We start from the raw sequence: 25,737 nt of genomic DNA, 5'->3' as shown, positions 1-25,737 counted from the left end.
TATAAATAATTATGTTAATGTTTATATTAGTGAATAAAGAATTAAATAACCTTTCAAATGAGCTATCACACGACTCCTATTATTTAAAAAAATCATCGATTGCGTCATCACGCCCAAATGGATGACGTCACTAGCATGATATACACATATGCCAAAAAATTATAATTTAAAAATAAAATTCGATCTGTGTACGTATAACTTCAGAGGCTTATATCTTAAAACCATGATTTTTGGGAGCTACGCGCCCATTGAGTCTTTTGTTCTACACATCAAGGACTACCAGAACCCAAAGTTTCAGAGCATTTGTTTTTGCGGCGTCTTTATACTTGTAAGTTATTATGAGTTTTTGAAGCGTGAAATTTTGCAAATCTCATTTTTAAACAAAACTGAACATTATTATGTAATAAAAAAATGTGCAAGTTCCCTATTATTGTTATTGTTTGTTCAATAACAAACCAGAAAAGAAAAACAAAATTCCAAAATATTGACTAATGTAAGAACAAATAAAAATTATTATGCCATGTAAGATATTTTTCAAATTAAAATTATAAAATATTTATATGCTATGGATACTAAAAACGAGTACTTCCTTTGCTGGAATAACAGCTTTCATCCTTTCTGGCATAGACTGGATTAAAGCAGCAATCTCGTTTTGCGGTATTTGTTTCCACTCGTTTATTAGCGCCTGTTCTAACGCTACCACATTTTCAAACTCGCCATAACTTTGCCTAACTACTCTTTCCAAGTTGATCCATAAATATTCTATCGGGTTAAGATCTGGGCTTCTAGGAGGCCAGGCTATTAAGTAAATACAAACATCTGTAAAGTCTTCTTCTTCTTTTGACATCATAACCCTGGATGGGTCTTTGCCTGTCTAGCTATGCCCTTCCATTCAGATCTCTCTTGTGCACTTCTCCTCCATTGTCTTATATTCATGGTTTTCAGGTCGTCTTCCACGTCATCCAACCATCTCGTTATGGGCCTTCCTACCGGCTTCCATTGTAATATTTTCTTTGTCGTTTTTGTATCTTCTTGTCGCTGAACATGTCCCAGCCATGACAGTCTTTAACTTTTCACAAATCTTACAATATCATACCCTTCGTTCAGTTCGTTAACGTCGTCGTTTCTCCTGATTCTCCATGTGCCGTATTCCTCTTGCACCGGGCCATATACTTTTCTCTGTATCTTTCTCTCGAATGTCCTGAGTTGGGCTTCATCTTTTTCGTCATTACCCAGGTTTCACAACCATAGGTTACTACGGGTCTAATCAATTTTCTGTAGATAGTCATTTTGGTCCTTTTGTCTAATAGTTTCGATGTCATCAATCTTTTATTAGCACAGTATGTACGATTTCCACTGGAAATACGTGTATTAATTTCGATACTTACGGAATTCTTCTGATTGATTTCTGTTCCCAGATATGTGAAGGCATCCACACGTTCAATAGTATAGTTGTCTATTGCGATATTTTCATTGTCAGGTGTTCTTTTGATGGTAATGTACTTTGTTTTTGTTTCGTTTATTTTAAGCCCTCTTGATTGTGCTTCAGGATCAATTTCCTTGAACGTTTCCATTAGTCGTAACATCTGTAAAGTATTGCATTGTTATCCTGGCCATGTGCGGTCGAGCATTATCCTGCACTAGGAGAATCTTTTCACCTACAAAATGCATAGAAGGTAACACATGTTCCTCCAGACATTCTCTAATGTACCTATCAGCATCAAGGCCTCCTGTACCTAACATAACAAGATCTGCACGCGCTTCCAAATAAATGCCACGCCATACATATCGATGGCTTAATCTGCAAAAAATCCAAATCCATTTACGCAAATTTTTCAATATTAACATAAAACTGCTGAGTTCATGAATAAGGAAGGTGTTATGGTCTCAATTTACCAATGCCGAAAATATGCGTTGCTTATAAAATTTTAGACTCATTGGTGTCCCAATGCCGTAGAAATATGTCCGAAAATGTTAGATTATTGTTCCCAAAGCCTCAAAATATTGGCACCTCAGACAGGTCATGCGGACCCATTGCCGTATATATTTGTTCACATATTTTAGATATATGCTATATTGTAGCACTAGTGGCAACGCTTATAGGTAGCTGCTAGAAGGTGAAGCGTTTGTAGCCACAGAAAAGACCAGAAAAAAAAAGAAGCGAATGGAGATACATGTGTGCAAGATGCGGAGTCGGCCTTTGCGTAGTGTCATGTTTTGAGGAGCACCACACAAAAGAAAACTTTTAATGTTAATTTACATTACATTATTTTTTTTAAGTTAGTTACATTTTTTCAAGTTTGTTTTGCTCTCTGATGAGCACTTTTGAAAAGAAAACGTTTAAGTTGGTTAAAAAACTCATTAAAAAACATGTTTTGGTTATTTATTTTTTTATTTATATGCGACGTATATATAAGGCAATACCTAAGCATGAAAAAACCTTTGTGATTGAGGAACCAACATGCAAATTAAGGTCTGGCATAGAAAGGGTTAAAATCAGCGTTTTCGTACACCTGTTGTATAAAGCACGGCTGGTCAATTTTCTGCGGATCGCCTGCGATTGCTGACACTTCCAGATAAGCAACGCGCTTGCTCAAAGTCTTGTAGCGGCAGTAAGACCCAGATAGTTGGTCTCACCATTCCTTGCAGGGTTGGCCGTTTACTCTACAAAAAGTACGGCTCAAGAAAATAGGTTGATGTACTCTCCTCTTTGGGGTTTTGTTCATCCTATACAGAAGCTGTTCGCTTGGAAGTCTCAGCATTCGCAGGCGATCCGCAGAAAATTGACCTGCTGTGCTTTACACAGCAGGTGTACAATAACGCTGATTTTAACGTACATACAATCGACGAATACCACACTTTTCACGTCATATGAACGACCCACTAGGCTCACGGATACCAGCATTACGACGATTGATAACGTCTTTGTTAATTTTTCAAACTCTTCTGTTACTTGTGTAAACGACAATACTGTGTCCGACCATCGAACTGTACTTATTGAGTTTGATTTTGGGGCGGGTGAGTCGAGTGTTCTCTATCAAAAAAGAAATTTTAATGACATTACTATAAATAAATTTATAAATGACATCTCAAGTGAGGACTGGAATCAAATATATGGTATCCTAGATACAAATATTGCTTTTAATACCTTTTTTAATATTTTTATGTATCATTTTAACATTCATTTTCCTATTATAAATAAAAAGTCCAAATTAAATAGTAATAAATGGGTTAATAATGAGGTGAGACAATCAAGTTGCCAATTAAAAAATTTGCATGCATTATCTAGAGCATTTCCAGAGTTGCGTGATTATTATAGACATAAAAAAAGAGAGCATCAAAAGCTTCTAAATTTAACCAAAAAATGTCATTACCAAAATATAATAAGCACCTCAGATAATCCTTCTAAAAGTGCTTGGAAAATTATATCTGATTTTTCAAAAGGTAAAAAAAATGAGAGTAACAACACTTTCAAACGGGGATAACTTAATTACAGATTCATTAGAAATAGCCAATAAATTTAATCTATTTTTTAAAAATGCTCCATTGGATGCAATTGCGGCAATTCCAAACAAACCTGATAATACATATCCTTGTAACAACACTGTTTTGGATGTCCACTTTCTTCTACATCCGTACACTACAATAGAATTAAACAAATTATTAAACCAAAAACTAAAAAACAAAAAATCTCATGGCTTTGATGAAATCCCTGGGTTTTTAATAAAAAAGGTTGTTTCGTTTATAATATCGCCATTAACATATTTAGTTAATTTATCATTTTCAAATGGCAATTTTTCAGATTGTATAAAAACGGGAAAGGTGTTACCAATTCATAAAAAAGGTGACCCAAAACAAGTAAATAATTACCGCCAAATAACAATTTCTTCGGTATTTTCAAAAATTTTTGAGTACAGTTATTTACAAAGACTTAACTCATTTTTACATACGAATAAAGTGATTGTTAGTAACCAACATGGTTTCCAGTCCAAAAAATCTACCCATACAGCAATGCATTCCTTTTATGATACTCTCGCATCTTTAATAGATACTGGAGAGAGTCCTGTTGGGATATTTTGTGATCTTAGCAAGGCTTTCGACTGTGTCAATCACGAAATTTTATTTTATAAATTAAAAAATATCGGCATTCAAGGACGTGCGTTAAATTGGTTAACATCATATTTAACTGCACGTCGTCAATACGTCAGCTTAACAGAAAAAGGAAAATTATCAAATGCGACGCATAAATCCAACTATCTCGATATTGACATAGGTGTACTGCAAGGCTCAATTTTAGGACCTGTTCTCTTTCTTATTTATGTAAACGATGTTGTCTCGGTTAACTCGGATGGACATTTCACGATATTTGCAGACGACATAAATGTAATAGTCAATGGACCTGATACTTCTTTGAAGTCCAAATTTAACAGCTTACTGTCAGATCTTTACAACTGGTTCAGTAATAATTATTTATTGTTGAACACCCAAAAAACTCTTTTCATGCAGTTTCATAATAGGCAACGATGTATTAACCCAATTAACTTAAATATAAATAATAATGATATTGAACTTGTTTCATCATTAAAGTTCTTAGGACTTCATTTAGATGAATGTCTTAATTGGAGGAAACATTGTGATACGCTGGCCGCAAAGTTAAACTCAGTAACTTTTTTGTTTCGAAATTTAAAACAAGTATTAACGGAGAAACAATTAATAATGCTTTATTGTGCCCAAGCCGAATCTCGTTTGAGATACGGGATTTGTTTTTGGGGATCAAGTTGCCATATCAATGAAGTCTTTTTTGCACAAAAAAGAATAATACGGACTATTGCTGGTATCCCTCATAAAACAAGTTGTAGTGTAACATAGTACGTTAACCCTTAGCATTGAATAAAATATTATAAGTATAGTTTATAGTAATGTAAATATGTTTCGGCACTGACCGGTATTGACCTTATGATTTATTGTATATAAACGAACCAAAGAATTGACGAGACATTCAGATCCATCGATTAGTCACGATGAAGCAATAATACCTTAGTTATTGTTTACATATATACTGTTGTTTAATTGTTTAAACGAACGCTGTGAAGTTCAAATATATTTATAAAGTGAAAATGGTATATTATTATACATCCCGCACTTAGGGCACAATAGCTCAGCCACCAGACCTAGTACCACGTCATGGCGATCATCTGCCTAATTGGAAAAGCATGCTAAGCTCCAGCCTTTTGGACCCGAAGGAAAGTACGCAGAAAATAGTTGTTATAAACTAGAAATGGGAAGTAAAACCAATCCAATAGAGAAACGAACCAAAGTCGACACAGGGGAGAAACTTTAAGAGGACAATCCAAAGAAGCAATCCAGGTGTAAAGAGACAAGGTAAGAATTTATCCTATTTTTATACTTCCTTTATCGAACTTTTATTATTATTTTCAAATTTTTATTATCATGATGGACCGAGTTTAAGGTATTGACATTATTTTATAGGGATTCTAAAATATAATATTCTTTAATATTCATTGACATGACATTTTACTAATGATTTAACTTAATATAACATAATATTTTTTTAATATAATGAGCAATGATTAGATTTACTTTAAATGTCGGCTAATTGGGAAACTTTTGAAAATAAATTAGATAGCCTGTTAAAAGAAAGTGATAAACAGAGTAAAAGAGCATTGAAAAAAGCAATACCCAAAAATATAGAAGTACGATTGGACATAATCAGCAACCTAATCACTACATAAATATAACGAGTTCATTGCACTGGTAAGCAAAAACGAAGGAATCCTTAACGACGCTCAGCGTACTATTTGTAGCAATTATTTCCGCAAAATCAGGGATAAGGTTATCAGAACTTTCCAAGCTCTAGACTCAAGGATAATAGTTCCCGAGACGATTACACAACATATAAGAAAAGATATAGTGGAAGCACAGGACCACAGCGAAACTGAGGAAAACATGGCCTTAAATATGAACGACTTTCTAACTACAGCGAGTAGGGTGTTGCCCAGAGAATTCGATGGAGAAATCGGGAAGTTGCAAGCATTCGTGGATGCATTAGAATTCGTAAAATCGATACAAGAAGGGCACGAAAATACAGCAATAACACTGGTAAAATCAAGGCTTATTGGAAAAGCGAGAAGTCTAATCACGACAGAGGATTCCATCGGAAAAATTATAGACACATTAAAGAAAAATATAAAAGGAGATAGTCCTAAATTGGTAATAGCCAAGCTGAATAGGAAGAAACAAGCCCATAGGGACGCGACAACATACGCTACAGAAATAGAAGAATTGGTAGAACAACTGAAAACAGCGTATATAGCGGAAGGAATGCCCGGAGACCTGGTTAGAAAATACGCGGCAGAAGCAACAGTCAATACATTGACGCGAAATGCAAGTTCGGAAAGGGTAAGGATAATAATGGAAGCAGGGAAGTTTGACACACCACAGGAGGCGTTGACAAAATTTTTGTCAATAGACACGTCAGATGAGCAGCAGAATAGAGTGCTGAACTATAAGACCAACTTTAGAGGAAACAGTAGTAGAGGTCAGGACAGAAATTGGAATAGAAACAATTATGAGAGACAGCAAGGAGAATGGCGAAATAACAACGGTACTAGATATAGAGGAGACCCAAGATATAGGAGAAATCAGGAATATTATAATAGGGGAAACAGTAGATCAAATTTTAACAGAGCAAATAATGCCAATATTAGAACTTGCGAAAGCGAGAGTACAAGCGAAAATTCGCCTGAGAAAACGCAGTTGGGGTTTTGAATGGAAATAGGGTTAGGGTCAATCCCAACCGTCTCACAAAAGAAAGTAGCCATTATATTTACAACTTTGACTTAACACTCTCTAACTTTGTAGAAATTTACACAAAAATATCGAATAAAATACACACATTTATACTGGATACAGGAGCAGATATTTCCTTATTAAAAATTGAGGATGATTTCCCACGCCAAGCAATACAAAGAAACTCAATAGTCAAAATAAAGGGAGTTACGCAAGGAGAATTACAAACGTTAGGGAGAGTAGACACTTTACTAAACATAAATGGAAACACTTTTCTTCATAGCTTCCAGGTAGTTAGGAAAGACTTTCCGATACCCACAGATGGAATAATCGGGAGAGACTTCATAACCAAATATCAATGTATGTTAGACTATTCCAACCTGAAACTACACGTAAAAACTGACGATGATTATTACATTAGTCTTAATATTCTTGATAACACAAATCAGAACAACATAGCAATTCCACCGAGATGCGAAATTTACAGATTAATCAATGGATTTAAAGGTATAAATGAGAATATAGTCGTAGAACAACAGGAAATTATACAAGGAGTTTTCATAGCAAGATCGATCATTTCAAGGAAAAACCCATATATCAAAATTTTGAATACAAACTATGAGAGTGCGATTATCAATACAAATGACATCAAAACATTGGAGCTGAACCTATTCAACATATATAAGGTGGAGAATGTTATGGAAAACAGGAAGAAAATATTGCAGGAATCACTGAATCTAGAAGTTCCTGAGTATGCGAAAGAGAAACTAGTAGCCTTGTGTGAAGATTTTGCAGACATCTTTGCATTAAAAGACGACATATTAACACATAATAATTTTTACGAACAGAAGCTACGGGTGAAGGATACTACCCCAGTATATATTAAAAATTATCGTACCCCACATTTTCAAACATCGGAAGTCAACGCGCAGGTAAACAAAATGCTAAAGCAAGGTATCGTAGAACCTTCAACATCGGAATACAACAGTCCAGTAGTTTTAGTACCTAAAAAATCAATAGACGGAAGCAAGGCGTGGAGATTGTGCATTGATTTTAGACAACTTAATAAGAAGTTAGTCACAGATAAATTCCCGTTACCGCGCATAGATGCAATTCTAGATCAATTAGGAAGATCTAGGTGGTTTTCAGTCCTGGACCTAATGTCAGGTTTCCACCAAATCCCACTAGAAAAAGCCTCAAGAAAATACACCTCCTTCAGTACAGAGAAAGGATCATTTCAGTACACAAGATTACCGTTTGGGTTAAACATAAGCCCAAATAGCTTTTCAAGAATGATGTCGATAGCATTCTCAGGATTGACACCCGAAAAAGCATTCCTATATATGGACGATATAGTTGTAATAGGCATATCAGAAAATCATCACTTAACTAACTTAAGAAAGGTATTCGAAACATGCCGGAAATTCAACCTAAAACTAAATCCTGAAAAATGCCAATTCTTCCGAAAAGAGGTTACTTACTTAGGGCATGATTTATCTCAAGACGGCGTACGACCAGATAAAGCAAAATATTCGGTAATTGAGAATTATCCTACCCCTACAAACGCTGATGAAGCAAAAAGATTTGTAGCTTTTTGTAATTATTACAGACGATTTATTAGGAAATTTGCAGAAATTTGTATACCGCTAAATAGATTGGCAAAGAAAAAAGTGAAATTTGAATGGTCGACAGAGTGCGAAAATTCTTTTCAGAAGCTAAAACTGGCATTAACAAACCCTCCTATACTTCAATATCCGGACTTCAACAAACAATTTATTTTGACAACGGATGCATCTAATACAGCATGTTCAGCAATTCTGAGTCAAAACTATGATGGTATAGATCTACCCATAGCATATGCATCACGTGCCTTCAAGAAAAGTGAAATCAATAAGCCTATAATTATGAAAGAACTGCTAGCTATACATTGGGGCATAAATCATTTTAAATGCTATCTATATGGGGCACCGAAATTTATTATTAAAACAGATCACAAACCATTGACCCATCTGTTCTCCATGACAGAACCTACATCTAAACTCACAAGAATTAGGCTAGATTTGGAGGAATACAACTTTGACATACACTACATCACAGGAAATAATAACTACGCGGATAGTATTTCAAGAATATCCGTGGATCAGCTGAAAGACTTATATATTGATAATACTCATATCTTGGCAATAACAAGGGCCCAAGCAAAAAGAAATGCAGGGTCTAAGGTAGAGTGCGGAAAGCCCGTCCCGAATCAAGCAAAGATTAACACTCACAGTCAGGGAAAAGCTGTAAGGAAGGTACTAAATAATTTAGAAGCACATAAGCTACCAATCCTGTCTTTTGTAGATAACCGTATTTCTCTCGAGATGAACATACGGATCAGAAACAGGATACGGGTTTGCGAAAGACTGCCTACCAATTTTACCAACTTTGATTTAGGTCAAGCGTTGGGAAAGCTTAATAAGCTTGCGGAGGCTAGAGGAATCAAAAGAATAAAAATATATACGAATGACGTTATTTTCACAAACTGCACAATCACAGAATTTATAGAGAAAGGAAATAAAGTATTAAAAAATATAGAAATATGCATTTGCGAAGTACCTAGAACAATAACGGAGAAAAAAGAAAAAAAGCAATTAATAGAGACCTATCATAACCACCCGATGTTTGGAGGCCATGTAGGGAATAATAGACTAATAAAGAAACTAAAAGCCAATTTTAAATGGAAAAATATGGAAAACGAAGTAAGACTGTATATCAAGAATTGCCACAAATGTCAAGTAAACAAACCAAAGAAAGGCCATACAGAGGAATTCGTAGTAACGGACACTTCCGAGAAACCATGGGATATAGTGTATATTGACACGGTAGGCCCATTCCCACGGAGCAGAGAAGGAAATCGGTATTGCATAACAATGCTCTGCGAACTGACGAAATACGCAGTAAGTATCCCGGTGCAGGACAAGGAGGCGCATACAATAGCTAGGGGTATATTCGAAAACTTCATACCCACCTACGGGCTAATGAAACAAATAAGGACGGATCAAGGGACGGAATACAAAAACGAAATAATGTCGAGTTTGACGAAAATGCTCAACATCCAACATAACTTCTCGGTAGCTTACCACCCTCAATCGATAGGAAGCTGCGAAAAATTACATCGCACACTTAACGAGTACGTCAGGTGTTTCATCAACGAAGGTAAGTATGACTGGGATGAGTGGTGTAGAATGTTCACATACTGTTACAACACCACCCCCAATTCATACCATGGGTACACACCTTTTGAATTAGTATATGGGAGGCCAGCAAATATACCTGAGAACCTCACCTCTAACATCCAACCATGCTACAATATAGACGCATATTATAATGAGCTTAAGTATAAACTTCAGTTTGCGCATACCAGAGCCCGCAAAATTTTAATACAACAAAAAATAAACAGGCAGGGGCAAAGCCAAATCGTAGCATCACCTCAGAAATTCAAAGTAGGTGACTTAGTCTTAATTAAAAACGAAGAGAACACCAAATTCGATTCATTGTACAACGGTCCATATAGGATATCAGAGATAGGTAAAGTAAATTGCAAAATTGAGTTAAAACCGGGAAAAATAAAGGAAGTTCATAAGAATAGGCTATATTCATACAAGAAGTGAATTAGTGTGAAAGAAAGACTAAAATATATTTAATTTGTAAATAAGATTTAATCTGGTTATAAAATAGGTACCAATTTATTAGAATAAGGAATAATATAAATATTTTATTGCTATATTTTGGATAAAAATAGGATTTCTGTTAAGTTAGGGTGATAATATAGTTGAGGACTTATATCTGACGATATAAGCCCTCCTCTCTAAAAGGGGATGATGTAACATAGTACGTTAACCCTTAGCATTGAATAAAATATTATAAGTATAGTTTATAGTAATGTAAATATGTTTCGGCATTGACCGGTATTGACCTTATGATTTATTGTATATAAACGAACCAAAGAATTGACGAGACATTCAGATCCATCGATTAGTCACGATGAAGCAATAATACCTTAGTTATTGTTTACATATATACTGTTGTTTAATTGTTTAAACGAACGCTGTGAAGTTCAAATATATTTATAAAGTGAAAATGGTATATTATTATACATCCCGCACTTAGGGCACAATAGCTCAGCCACCAGACCTAGTACCACGTCAGTAGGCAGTACTTTCAAAATTTCAAAATATTGCCATTGGCCTGTATTTATATTCTGGAGACTTGTATATATATATATATATATATATATATATATATATATATATATATATATATATATATATATATATATATATATATATATATATATATACAGGGTGGTTCATCTTATTCGCCTCGGTCTCTGTACGGAAAACCACTTGATATTTTAAAAAAATTTCTTCACATAAATATACAGGGCCTTTAATACTACAACCTAAAAATAATGTGAATTATACAGGGTGTTCCAAAAAAGAGTGGTATATCAAAGTTATATTTTTTCTTATGGAATGCCCTATATCTGATGACATTATTGAATTGACCTTAAAAAATAAGCTACACTTTCATAAGGGTTCCCTATACCTAAATACAGGGTGTTTTGATTTATTTCGATTTTTATCAAAATGTAAGGTTTTAGAAAAAAATAAATATCTACCAATCTAAGAAGCAGTAACAAATTCTTTATTGGATCTTAATAAAAGACCATTTAGCATACTTAAACAGATGCTTATTGCAACAAAATTTCTTACAGGGTGGTCAAAATATGAGATTGTTCTATTCACAAATTCAAGCTGTAATAACTTACTTATTTTAAATAGAACACCCTGTAACTTACTAGTCTATTGCGTAGAAAATTTACTTAGCTTTCAATTTGTACTAGGGTTTCCTATACCTATCTTTTTACAGGGCGGTCAAAATATTAGATTGTTCTATTAACAAATTCAAGCTGTAATAACTTACTTATTTTAAATGGAACACCCTGTATCTTACTAGTCTATCGAGTAGAAAATTTACTTAGCTTTCAATTCTTATTAGGGTTTCCTATACCTATCTCCCTTCATGTTTTAAATATTTAAAGATTTCCTAATTTGTAAGCTTTAAAAATTAGAACTACATAAGTACCTATGTCGTGTTTATGTACAACACATCACCAACACCGGCAATATACTTAGACAAGATACTGTCATTAATGAAATTTTCAGTGTTATCATGTAGTCACACAGAGTGTTGTATTATTTTAGTTGATTTTGGCCTGCATGTGAAATTGAATAATACGTTTATTTTAAACTGCATACCCTATATTAGATGCCGTATTCTGGAAGATATTTATATTATATTTCATTCCGTATAAGCATTTTCCATATCTTAACCCAACGGTTATTAAGTAAATTTAAGAACGCCACTTTTTGTTTGAATCTTTAAATCGCAATTACAAACAATTAAATGCAATGGCTACTTTGACGAAAACGAGCCTATTGTACAAAAATATGTAAAAATGGGTATTTACAGAATAACATGGGAATTTATATCTACAGAATAACATGTGTATTGAGAATGTTAACATGGAATTGAAGAGATTTTAAATATCTTCCATTATAAAGAATAGAATATCGAGTATGTCATTTAAAATAAGAACACTCTGTGTGATTAAATGATAAAAATGTGAATTTTATTAATGAAACTATCTTGACTAAGATATTTAAGTATATTGCCGGTGTTGGTGATGTGTTGTACATAACCACGACATAGGTACTTAATTCTAATTTTTAAAGCTTACAAATTAGGAAATCTTTAAATATTTAAGAAATGAAGGGAGATAGATATAGGAAACCCTAATAAGAATTGAAAGCTAAGTAAATTTTCTACTCGATAGACTAGTAAGATACAGGGTGTTCCATTTAAAATAAGTAAGTTATTACAGCTTGAATTTGTTAATAGAGCAATCTAATATTTTGACCGCCCTGTAAAAAGATAGGTATAAGAAACTCTAGTACAAATTGAAAGCTAAGTAAATTTTCTACGCGATAGACTAGTAAGATACAGGGTGTTCCATTTAAAATAAGTAAGTTATCACAGCTTGAATTTGTTAATAGAACAATCTCATATTTTGACCACGCTGTAAGAAATTTTGTTGCAATAAGCATCTGCTTAAGTATGCTAAATAGTCTATTATTAAGATCCAAGAAAGAATTTGTTACTGCTCCTTAGATTCGTAGATATTTATTTTTTTCTAAAACCTTACATTTTTATAAAAATCGAAATAAATCAAAACACCCTGTATTTAGGTATAGGAACCCTTATGAAAGTATAGCTTATTTTTTAAGGACAATTCAATAATGTCATCAGATATAGGGCATTCCATAAGAAAAAATATAACTTTGATATACCACTCTTTTTTGGAACACCCTGTATAATTCACATTATTTTTAGGTTGTAGTATTAAAGGCCCTGTATATTTCTGTGAAGAAATTTTTTTAAAGTATCAAGAGGTTTTCTGTACAGAGACCGAGGCGAATAAGATGAACCACCCTGTATATATATATATATATATATATATATATATATATATATATTTAATAACCTCGAAAATTTTAAAACCAATGGGCAAATACATAACATGAATACTAGATATAAAGATACCTTGCGTGCCCCAAGGTGTAGGGGAAATATATATTGCAGGTCCCGGGTATAATGGGACAAAGACTCTATAATAGATTACCAGCGCATATAAAATTGTGTAGGAGCCTGACAAGCTTTAAACTAAATTTAAAGGAATTTCTGATGACACAGACTTTTTATACGGTTGAAGAATTTCTTCAATTTTAAATGTATTTTCATTGTTAGTTTGTGTAGTGAAATTGTTTAATTGTTTGTTATATTTACTTAATGTATTACTTTTGACTAATTCTATACAGACTCTGTCTGTCTAAAAGAAAATAAAGTATTTATTTATTTATTTATTTATATCTGGCATTTCTTGTATTGCACCAAAACATGCAGTAGCTCATAAGCAACCCATTCCTCGGATAAAAAAGAAACCCGCGCCTGAGGTTTATGGAAGTCTGGGAGCTGTTCAACTAATTCATTTTAAAAGCACAAAACCTCAAGGTTTATCAGAAATTAAGATAACAGATCCGAAGGAAATGTTCACACCAACTGAAACTGTGACTCCATCTGTGCCTGATCTTCTGTGGCTCTAACTCTAAGGGAAAAGAAGAGACATTCCCGGCCTCTTAGGACGGAATAGACTCATGGAAGCTGTCACAAGAGACATATCATACCTATGAACTAACATTTATTATTTGTACAGAAAACTAGGAGAAATTTATCAAATGACAGCATTCTAATAAAAAATAAAGTTTCGGAATGTAAAAAGTGGGTTTTGCCGAGACCGTTAAAAATTGGCAATTTTCAACTTGTACTTTAGGCCGAACGGTTCGTCTGAAAAAAAAGTAAATAGTGATATTTGTAGATAATTTTAAGTACATACTTTAATTTCTGTTAACAGACCATTTACTAAAAGTTAATAGTTTTCGAGATTTGAGCAAAAGAGCGGAAAAAAGCTGAAATTTTTCGCTTTTTTCGCGATTTTTTCAATGTTCCGGCAAGAAATTTTGTTCGCAAACCTCATATTCGGATTCAGCAGCCCAAAATCCATATATAATGAAAGAAATCAGAATTACCCCAAAACTTTCCTAGTGAAAACACAATTTTATTGAATCATTATTATTGTTTTTGTATAAGTGTTTGAACTATTTTTATTTTAATTTAATTTAGCAAAATTAGCTCGTTATTCAAAAATTTATAAAATTAAATTTGAATGTTTACGTCAAATTTTACGTTGTCAAAACGTAGTTCAACTCAAGCCGACAGTGGCGCTAGTGGCAACGTGCTTCCAGATTTCTGTGGGAGTTGGATGTATTACAGTCAATAGTATTTGCTACTACTAACGGTTTACAGCGTTCTCTGACGCCTTCTGATTCCTAACCGCCATTCTTCTCTGTTTAACCATAGACCTGGGGGATTTCTCTTTCCTCTAGTTCTTTTTTCAATTCTCTCCCTCCAGCTTCTTCTCAGCCTTCCTCTTTTTCTTCTCTCTTGCGGTGTCCACGTCAAAATCTGTTTAGGGATTCTGTCATCTGGCATTCTGTGTACATGGCAGAACCATATTAGTTGTTTTGTTTTTATGTCATCAATTATTGTATACGTGACTCCCAACATTTCTCGTATTCTCTCATTTGGTTTCTTTCTTTCTCATTTTGTTGTCAGATCTATTAAAGCTAGTGTTATAGTTAGCAATATCCCCTCCCCTTGTACTATTACTCCTTATCAGATTTTATTGCTACGCTAAACTGTTAACTTTACACTCTACGCTAAAATGATTTAATAAAACAAAAAAAAAATATTTTTTACAACTTACCTTGTTCAAAACATTCCATAATTTCTTTTTCATCCGATTTATGAAATTCCAGAGCCCGAAGCCTAGCAATCCACAAAGGCTCACTCCAAGTGCAATTTCTAATAGCTCTAGTTCCAACCTTCAAGACAACTTCCTTTAATTTAAAACAATATTTAATATAATCTTCCCACAAAAGAGGTGTTAGACATAAGGGGAGTATCGCCCTTTCATACAAACATAATACGGTTGATGTATCTTTAACTTCTTTAATATATTCTTTATAAATGTCGTACAGTTCAGCACTATCTGCAGATATAAGTCTATCTTCGAAAGGTTTGTATGTTTCTAAGGTTTGCATTGCTTTTTTATAGCCCCATTCGACAGGACCTGAATCTACTAAACCGTCGGGTAAGGATTTGTACCAATCAGTCCATTCTTGGTATGTATTCTCCATATTTAAAAGTGGAACAGAAAGCTGTCTTCTGAATACTTCAACCAACCTAAATATGAAAAAATATTTTATATTAAGATTGAATTCATTTGAAAATATTGTAAAATGTAATAGTTATGTATGTACCAAGGGCATTAAATAGATGTTTATGCCTGAAGGCGACTATACGAGGGCCTCTGTCCCTAGTGTTTGTAAGTTGCCTGAGAGTAATTAGGGTGCATCGAAAAAGGCAAAAAAAAATAAATTTTTTTTACGATGGAAAAGTAATACCTCACAAAAGTTGCCCAATCAACTGTTAAGTATTTTGGTAAAATCTGGTCGAAATTGGAAAATATCTTCTGCCTCCCCAAGACAATTAAAAAATTTGAAAAAATATTAATAGAAGAAAAAAATTTTTATTTTGAAACGAAAATGTAATACCTCACAAAAGTTCCCTAATACATACTATTTAGTATATTATTAAAATTGCGATGAAATAAAAAAAAATATTTTTTGCCCCCCACAGCAACTGAAAATTAGAAAAAAATACATTAATATGCGAATTTCTTTTGTAAGGGAAATGTAATAGCTCATAAAAATTAAATAAATAAATTCGGTTTACATTGGAAAATATTTTCTGGTTTCACAAGGCAATTAAAAAGTTTACTTAAGAAAAGTGTGCTCCAGCATTATTTTTATAACAAAATAGCTTAACTTATCCGTCTCCCTGACGTCACCAAAATGTTTCAATACTAAAATAAATATAATGCAAAGTACAAAATTACTATAATTTTAAAATAGTTCATTAGGTATATAAATATCACAAAAATATGGTAAAACATTCTGTTCGAAGATGTCTTCCGACTTAACATTAAAGTGAGGCATAGTTTTTCTGGAATCAATTCGCGTTTTTATAAATCCACTCCTCTAATACGCTCCACAAACTGTTAGAGAATGTTGTGTCACAAGCTTGACACATCGTGCTAATTATGGTGCAATAACCCCAGAGGTCAGCGATCGCAATCAGCAGTTTTACCTTTTATATTCAGCATTTTGATTTTATATAAAAGTAATATCATTGTAATTAATTTCAGTTATTTTCGATCAATTAAAAGTGAAGTATATTTGTAAAAGTTAATAAAGGGTCTTTTTAAAAAGTACCTTAGTGAGTTTAAACCTTTAAGTGGCACAGTGCAGTAAGATAAGTGGGAGAGTCCTTTAGTGATCCTCGTCGTTTTTAAACGTTTACCCGCTACGAACCAACTTCCAGGGAAAACCACAGCCGTTCAACCCCAGAAGTATACGGAAGACCAGTGTCAAAGTGTAAAAATCCATTTATATGCCGAAAGACGATAAGAAGAAAGCAGAAAAGAAGCCAGTTCCTTCGAGAAGAAATGCACCAAAGCATAATCTTCTATCTGTAAGCAAATTTAATATTTTTTCTAATCCTAATTTAATTGCTTCACAAATTTCATCGCTTAAAATTAGTAATTCTCTTGCAACTATCAGTGAATCGATTGTCGAACCTGGTGCTGCTTCTATTTCGCAAAATAACTCAGTTGCTCAATTTAGTTTAAAAGCTAACGATAATTCTTCAAATAATACTCCAATAAGCTTAGATATACCGTCTATAATTATTACTCCTGCTCCCGCTAGTCAATTAGATATTATGGCCGTGGCACCCGCTCCCGCTCTTGTTTTTGATGTCAATAAACATCTATCTGTCGTACCTGATTACGATGGAAACCCTAACGAATTGCATAACTTCATTGAAGTTACTACAATGGTTCTTGATCATTTCTGGGATCGTGCTAATCCCGAAAGCTTTCAAAATCACATGTTGACTCGAGGCGTAATGAATAAAATTAAAGGACGTGCTCGAGAAGTCATTTCTGTATATGGGTGTAAAGACTGGAACACAATAAGGACCACGCTAATACAAAATTTTGCCGACCAACGGAATGAAAATTCGCTCACACGAGATATGGTAAACTTGAAGCAAGGGCCCAATGAGTCTCCCCAACAATTTCATGAAAAAGTAATGACACTTTTAAACACAATTTCAAATCATATCGAACTCCATAACGATAATGAAGCTGTAAAAGCAAGCAAAAAGACATTCTTTCAACAACAAGCCCTAACTACGTTCCTAGCAGGATTAAGGGAACCAATAGGATCAACCATACGATCAATGAGGCCTACAAGTCTCGCTGTCGCTCTCCGATTTATCCAAGAAGAGAACAATATCAGATACTTACAAAGAACCAATTTCTCATTGCCAAATAAAACTACTCACATACAACCCCAGAGACAGCCGCAGTTCGTAACAGCACCACAATGGCAACAACCCATGCCCAGGCCCCAGTTACATCAATCATTTTTTGGAAATAATCCAGGACCGTCACGACCACAACAGTCTACATTTAATCCAAGATGGCCAATACAACCCGCTCGATTCCAACCACAGAAACAACAAACCATAACAAATACACAACCTCCAAGACCTAACCCATGGGCAAGCAAACCACCGCAACAATACAAGCCAACACCGATGTCTGTAAGCACACGCCAAACAGGATTTAACAGAGGACAAAGCTTCAGAAATTTTAGACCACAGCCACAGCAACAATACGCTCCAAATATCATCGTAGAAGAGCTGTTTAATATTGAACAGCAAGACGAAAACGACACCAATGCCTACTATGGAGAACAGGCATATTACTACCCAAATCAGGACACATATTCGGAGGACTACCACGTAGAAGACTACCAGAATACCCAATACGAGGAGGAAGAAGATGTAAATTTTCCAAAACCCCAAGAGGAAAACGAAGAAACGTAGTCGAACTCAATTCTTATTCAGACAAAAAAGAACTTCCGTATATCAAAATCCAAAATCCCCCACAACTTCTTCTTGATACAGGGGCAACCAAATCATTTCTTAACCCCGAAATTGCTTCCAAATTTTATAAAAATTTCATCAAGCACGAACCGTTTGTAGTCAGTTCAATATTTCAAAACCATTCACAAGAATATTGTGCAGAAATTCCCATCTTCCCTGAATTTAATTCTAATATTAATCTAAAATTTTACCTTTTTAAATTTCATAAAACATTTGATGGCCTTATAGGCCTTGATAACTTAAAACTTCTACAAGCACATCTTAATTTCCCAGCATCCACACTAACTACGGCACATTCAGTTCTCCCTATCTTTTATTATGAAACCAATAAGACACAGTTTTATACAATTCAATTAGAACCCAGAACAATCACACAAGTACGACTTCCAGTGAAACAAACAAAAGGCACCATACTTATACCGAAACAAGAAATACAGGGGGCGATTTTAAGAGAAACTCTCAGCGAAGCCTGCAATCAACTAGCCTGGACCGAAATGATCAACAACACCGATGAACCTATTCAAGTAGCACTCACCGATCCTGTTAAAAGCAATCCAATAGATCTTCATGAATATCATCTGTACACCTCGGACATCATTCCTATGGAAACAGAAACACTAATAGACATTGATCCCCTCATCAGAACAGATCATCTAAATCCAGAAGAGGAGATGCATATCAGACGTTTATGCAGAAAATTTGCAGACATATTCCATAATCCTGATGAGACTTTAACATTTACAAATCAAATAAAACACCATATAAGAACAACAGATGAAGTCCCAGTTTTCACAAAATCATATCGATATCCACATGTTCATCGAGAAGAAGTTAACAAGCAGATAACATCAATGCTGGACCAAGGCATCATCAGACCAAGTCAGTCGCCCTGGTCGTCGCCAATCTGGGTCGTGGCGAAGAAACCAGACGCCTCAGGAAAAATCAAATGGAGAATCGTAGTCGATTACAGGAAGTTGAATGAGAAGACTATAGACGATAGATACCCAATCCCGAATATCACGGACATCCTCGATAAACTAGGACGCTGTCAATATTTTTCCACGCTTGATCTAGCCAGTGGATTTCACCAGATAGAAATGGCAGAGGAAGATATACAGAAAACAGCATTTAACGTTGAAAATGGCCACTACGAATATCTCAGAATGCCTTTTGGATTGAAGAATGCACCAGCTACATTCCAGAGGATAATGGACAACGTGCTTAAAGGATTTGTAGGAGACATCTGCTTAGTATACATGGATGACATTATCGTATACTCAACCTCACTCCAGGAACACATGGTCAACCTTAAGAAAATCTTCGAGAGACTACGAGAAACAAAGTTCAAGATACAGATAGATAAATGCGAATTTCTGAAAAAAGAAGTCGAATTTTTGGGTCATGTCGTAACTCTTGAAGGAATAAAGCCAAATCCAAGCAAAATTAAAGCCATCATAGACTATCCCATACCAAGGACAGCAAAAGAGATTAGAGGATTTCTCGGACTACTTGGCTATTACAGGAAGTTCATCAAGGATTTCGCAAAAATAACAAAGCCTCTCACCTCATGTTTGAAGAAAGATGCCAAGATAGAACACACTGAACAATTCCTCAACTGTATCAAAATCTGCAAGAACCTGCTAACCAACGAACCACTTTTACAATACCCGGATTTTACGCAGCCTTTCAACCTCACCACAGATGCAAGCAACTTTGCTGTAGGTGCTATCCTGTCACAGGGTCCTGTAGGACAAGATAAACCCATCGCATATGCATCACGAACACTGAACGAAACAGAGCTCAAATATTCCACTATTGAAAAGGAAATGCTTGCAATCGTATGGGCTACTAAATATTTTCGACCTTATTTATTTGGAAGAAAGTTCAAAATCCTCTCCGATCATCGACCACTTCAATGGCTATTTTCTCTAAAAGATCCGAACTCAAAACTTGTTAGATGGAGGTTAAAACTTGAAGAATTTGACTACGAAGTCATATACAAAAAAGGAAAATTCAACACCAACGCTGATGCATTATCCCGTATTGAAATCCACACTAAAGAAATGAACACCGTTGATGAGCACATGGAAGAAATAATCAGCCTATTATCCAGAAAAGAAGATGACGACATATCCATGGTCAACCACCCAAGTTCAGTATGCGATCCAGACGAAGTAATTCCTATGGATGACTTAGAAGAAATTATTAAAGAAAAACAAACATCCGGCCTAACTGCAGAAGAAATGAAAGTAATAGATGAAATTCTTCAGGAACAAAATCAAAAAATTGAAAGTCGGCCAAGTTCTCTATATCAACAAGGCAACAATACAGATGGTACCCAGCATTCTACAGAAGAAAACCCAATACTCGGAATTCCAATCAGCGAAAGACCATTGAACTGTTACAACAATCAAATCATATTCAAATTGGTAAACTACAATCCTGCAAAACCCATAACAGAACAGTGCTTCGTAACAAAGAAAAGAATGCACGTCCAACTCGACAAAAGCGACCTGAAAAATGATATTTTCAACTTCTTCAAAAATTACGTTGACACAAAAAAGAAATACGCCATCTTATTCGAAACTGATGAACTCTACCAGACTGTCTGCAACATACTTCGTGAAACATTCAAGAATTCTGCATTTGATCTTGTCAAATGCAACAACCTCTTAGAAGATATAAACAGTACAGAGAGACAGAAAACCATCGTACAAGACTATCATCAAGGAAAAACAAACCATAGAGGAATTAACGAAACAGAAATTCAAATCAGAAAACACTATTATTGGCCAACGTTGAAAAAGGACATAGAAGAATATATTAATCTCTGCGATACTTGTCAAACCAACAAATACGACAGAAATCCCGAAAAACCAAAGTTTATGTTAACCCCAACACCAACTAAACCACTGGAAATTGTTCATGTAGACACATTCCAAGCAGCAGGACAAAAATTCCTTACCATCATCGACGCCTTTTCAAAATACGGACAAGCATACCCAATAGAAGGATCAAACGCTATCAACATTTTAAACGCATTCCTGTTATTCATCACACATCATGGACTACCACATATGATAATTTCGGACAGTGGAACCGAATTTAAAAATGGACTCGTTCAAGAATTCGTGGACACTCACAAGATTCTAATCCACTACACAACACCTGATAACCCGCAATCCAATGGAATGGTCGAGCGCTTTCACTCCACAATCATAGAGCATCTTCGAATATTAAAAGAAAAAAAGAAAACACTTAACATAAAAGACCAGATGCTTTACGCCATTATGGCATACAACAACTCTATCCACTCAGCTACCAAACAGAAGCCCATCAACGTTCTCAATGGTCACATAGATGCCCAAGATCCATTCGACATTGACATTAACAGAACACTTATAAATAATTACACACAGGAGCACAGATTGAAAACAAAAGAGATGTATAAAGAAATAAATAAGAAATTGCAAGAGAGCAAACAGAAAAATATTGAAAAATTGAACGAAAAACGACACTCACCTATAACATATAAACCAAGCACGAAAATCTACACTCGAAAAACAGTAAAACGAAACAAATTGCTCCCCAGATTTTCATCTAAACTAGTCAAAAATAACAATCATGTTACTATTGATACCCAAGATACTACGGTGCACAAGAAGAACATTAAACATCAACCACCAATGAAAACTAACCCCAAAAATACTTTACAGATGTATCTCAGTAACAGCCCAAGAAGTGAAGATCCAGGACCTTCGAGACAATCCAGGGATCCTTCCTGTTAAGATCGGAGAAGCCAGAATCCAAACTAGCACTCACGATTTTATCCACTATTTCCAATTAGAACCAATAGCACAAGAAATCGAAACATTAGAATCTCAATATCAAACTACAACCATAGCTATAGAAAATGGACTCAGCCAACCGTACTTCGACAGTCTACAGAACTTCGACCAAACATTGCAATATCTCCTTAAAACAGCCCAAGAGAAACTCGACTCAATCTATCCAGCAACCAGAAATAAAAGAGGTCTTATCAATGGCTTAGGAAGTATTATAAAATCCATATCAGGAAACTTAGATCAAGAAGATGCAGTAAGATATGATGCTGCAATTCAGACACTTGAACTTAATCAACAGAATATTATTAACAACATCAACAACCAATTAAGCCTTAATAAGAAAATAATGAACAACTATAATGAGACAGTAACGTTGCTAACCCACAATCAAGAGATAATAGCAGCAGAAACCAACAGAATCAGAACGGATTTAAACCAATTCGTCTTTGACTTCAACCACTATATGCAAGTTCGAAACGTTCTAGACCAGATGAATTTAGCCTTACAAACTATCATACAAATATTAGATGACTTACAGACAGCAATTACGTTTGCAAAAATCAAAACTCTTCACAATGGACTTATAAAACCAGACGAAATCAGATGGACCATCCAGAAGATGCTAGAACATCACCCAGCTTCTCAGCTACCATACCTCCAAGAAGAAGATCTGATGAAATACTACGAGATAGTAGAAGTAGATGGTTACTATTCCAACCATTCTCTAGTCTTTATCTTACATTTCCCCATTCTTCATTCCAAAGTATTTACATATTTTCATTTATATTCACTTCCCACCATCAACAATACAATAATTATCCCACCTGGGCCATATTTAGTTTCTAATTCGGAACTTTTCCAATACATGGACCTACCATGCAGAAAAAGCGAACCGAAGAAATTCATCTGTCCAGAGAAGTTCCCACAAGAAAATACAGAAACCGATGACTGCATAAATCAAATCCTAAAATTATCCAACGACGCCGCTCAATGTCAAAACGTGCCGATCACAATTAGCACAACAATTATCCAAAAATTATCTGAAGCCCACTATATTGCTGTTTTTCCAAAAGCTACTAAAATTTCCACCCACTGTTCTACTTCCAAAATTGAAGTACTAGAAGGAACATTCCTGATAGAACTACCCCCAGGATGCGAGTTCAGAACCAACAACGAAGTTTATATCAACTCCAAAGCAGCAGTAAAAGAAGAACCTTTAACCCTGCCAAGGATCAAAATTAAATTCCAAGACGAAGATCCAACAGTGAAGCCTCTAAAGTTAGACAGAATCCAGTTAGATGAACTGCATAAACTCTCAACCGAAGAAGAAAGACTCCAACCCGTGTCCCTAACAACAATGGACCATTCTCATCTGTGGACACCACCAATATATTTCTTGGTAATTGCCCTTATCATTCTCCTGGTTTACAAATTACGAGAGTTATGGAAAAAGAAGAAAATGGAAGAAGACGAAGAAGAAGAGGATGCAGCCGATCCGGAACCAACGCCTTCAGTTTTGTTCATCCCTCACAAAACTTCTCAAGGGGATGGAGAAATTATGGTACAATAACCCCAGAGGTCAGCGATCGCAATCAGCAGTTTTACCTTTTATATTCAGCATTTTGATTTTATATAAAAGTAATATCATTGTAATTAATTTCAGTTATTTTCGATCAATTAAAAGTGAAGTATATTTGTAAAAGTTAATAAAGGGTCTTTTTAAAAAGTACCTTAGTGAGTTTAAACCTTTAAGTTGCTACACATTGTTTGTGGCAGTGATATTTCTCAATCTCAATGTTAAAAGGGTCTAAGTTAGGATTTCTAATAAAATCTCGCAGATTGTCACTCGAAAATCTAGAGAATATAGGTGGTTCTGTAAGGTGATATTCTTGCTAGTTAATTAATTCAAAGTAGTCGTTTAACTCAAAATTTTTATAGGAGAAACTTTGAAGACCCTCACGTTTTTTGATTTGGTCACTGGCAAACTTCTTTTGATGTCCAAGGGGTAGATCATTTGAATGTCGCAGACATACAAACCACTGAAGCGGTTTTTTAAGATGTTCTTCTAACAGTCGTATTGCATCACTCTTAACGCCAGTATTTACGGCTGTTCCGTCGTATGTAATAGCTGGATTTGATACTTTCTTATGTACGAGACAGCGGAGACACATATATCCGAAATATTTGCACCCTGGCTCATGCACAAGTGTTATGTGTTCTTCCACGATCGATTGACGATAAAACTTTGTACCGTTTTTTACTTGAGCTAAAGTTTTGTCTTTGCGTCGGTACCTTTCTTCTTTTACCGTTGTTCTCTCTGAATATATTTGTTTTTGTTTTCCATAGGTATCAATCGAGCTTATCACCATTTTTCTGGGACCTCTTTGATTTAATAGAAATTCGCGATCATCCAGAGTCACTTTTTGAGATTTGCTACAAAGATAATTCATCAGAGTGTCACTTTGCATGCTGCAAAATCGAAACGGGTAGTTTTACTTTGGTCCTTAAAGCATTTAATTTAATTTTTGTAGAATTCACTGTTTTGCCTGTTCTTAGATGGTTTCATAAGTTTCATATTATATTTGTCATGATAGGCTTTTAAAAGCTTAATAATACTTGTATGTTAAATTATTGGAATTGAAGCCTTTTTCCATATTTCCTCCAATTTAAATGGCAATACCGGAAAATTCTGGATCTTTCTTGGTGAGCTTTTTATCCTCTTTCAACCACAAAACTTCATCACTTTTATATTTCCGTAAAACATTTTCAGGTATATTGCCCAAAATTTTGCCCAAAAATGGGGCGATCCACAGCACATCTTGATTTTATTCCTCACGATCCTGGTTTATCTATTTTAAAAATCTTTAATTTACAGACAACATTAGCACATATTTTATTCCAAATAAAATAAATTGAAATTTCCATAAAAATCAGATATTAAATAAAAGGCAGAAAATTCGTTTAGAAAAAAAAATTAAAAATACTAATATGCTAAAAAATAACACTAGCAACTTTTTCACGATATTAGATATAACTATACATATCTATTAATGATGTCAAACATAAACAAACATCTGCTGCTGTCAAACCTAGAAAGGGAAATACAGGAAAGTTTGAAATCCCTGAAGAAATTGCAAAAAAAAACCTGAAAAAGCAACACAAAACTTGCTACTGAAGAAATCGAGGGACCCTTAGGACAGAGAATATTATGACAAATTACTAATCTGGATGGCAGAACACTGTGTAAAATACCGGGTGTCCACTTATATTTTCCCCCATTTTAACTGCCTATAACTTCTAAACGGCTCAAGATAGAAATATGCGGTTTTCGCTGAAATGTTTT

The 25,737-nt window shown here is 34.7% G+C and overlaps 1 protein-coding gene across 1 annotated transcript in view; it reads right to left on the bottom strand.

The window, feature by feature from the left end:
- Positions 1-25,737, bottom strand: part of LOC114330877 (squamous cell carcinoma antigen recognized by T-cells 3) — a 51,046-nt gene that overhangs the window by 9,579 nt on the left and 15,730 nt on the right. Inside the window, exon 4 of the mRNA XM_050644396.1 lies at positions 15,239-15,717. Within this exon, the coding sequence (XP_050500353.1) occupies positions 15,239-15,717 (479 nt within the window). The remainder of the gene's footprint in view (positions 1-15,238; positions 15,718-25,737) is intronic.

This window comes from Diabrotica virgifera, chromosome 2 (genome assembly GCF_917563875.1).
Source record: "Diabrotica virgifera virgifera chromosome 2, PGI_DIABVI_V3a".
NCBI classification, from domain to species: Eukaryota; Metazoa; Arthropoda; class Insecta; order Coleoptera; family Chrysomelidae; genus Diabrotica; species Diabrotica virgifera.
Note: the sequence above shows the minus strand (reverse complement) of the source record. Positions and strands in the feature narration are given on the sequence as shown.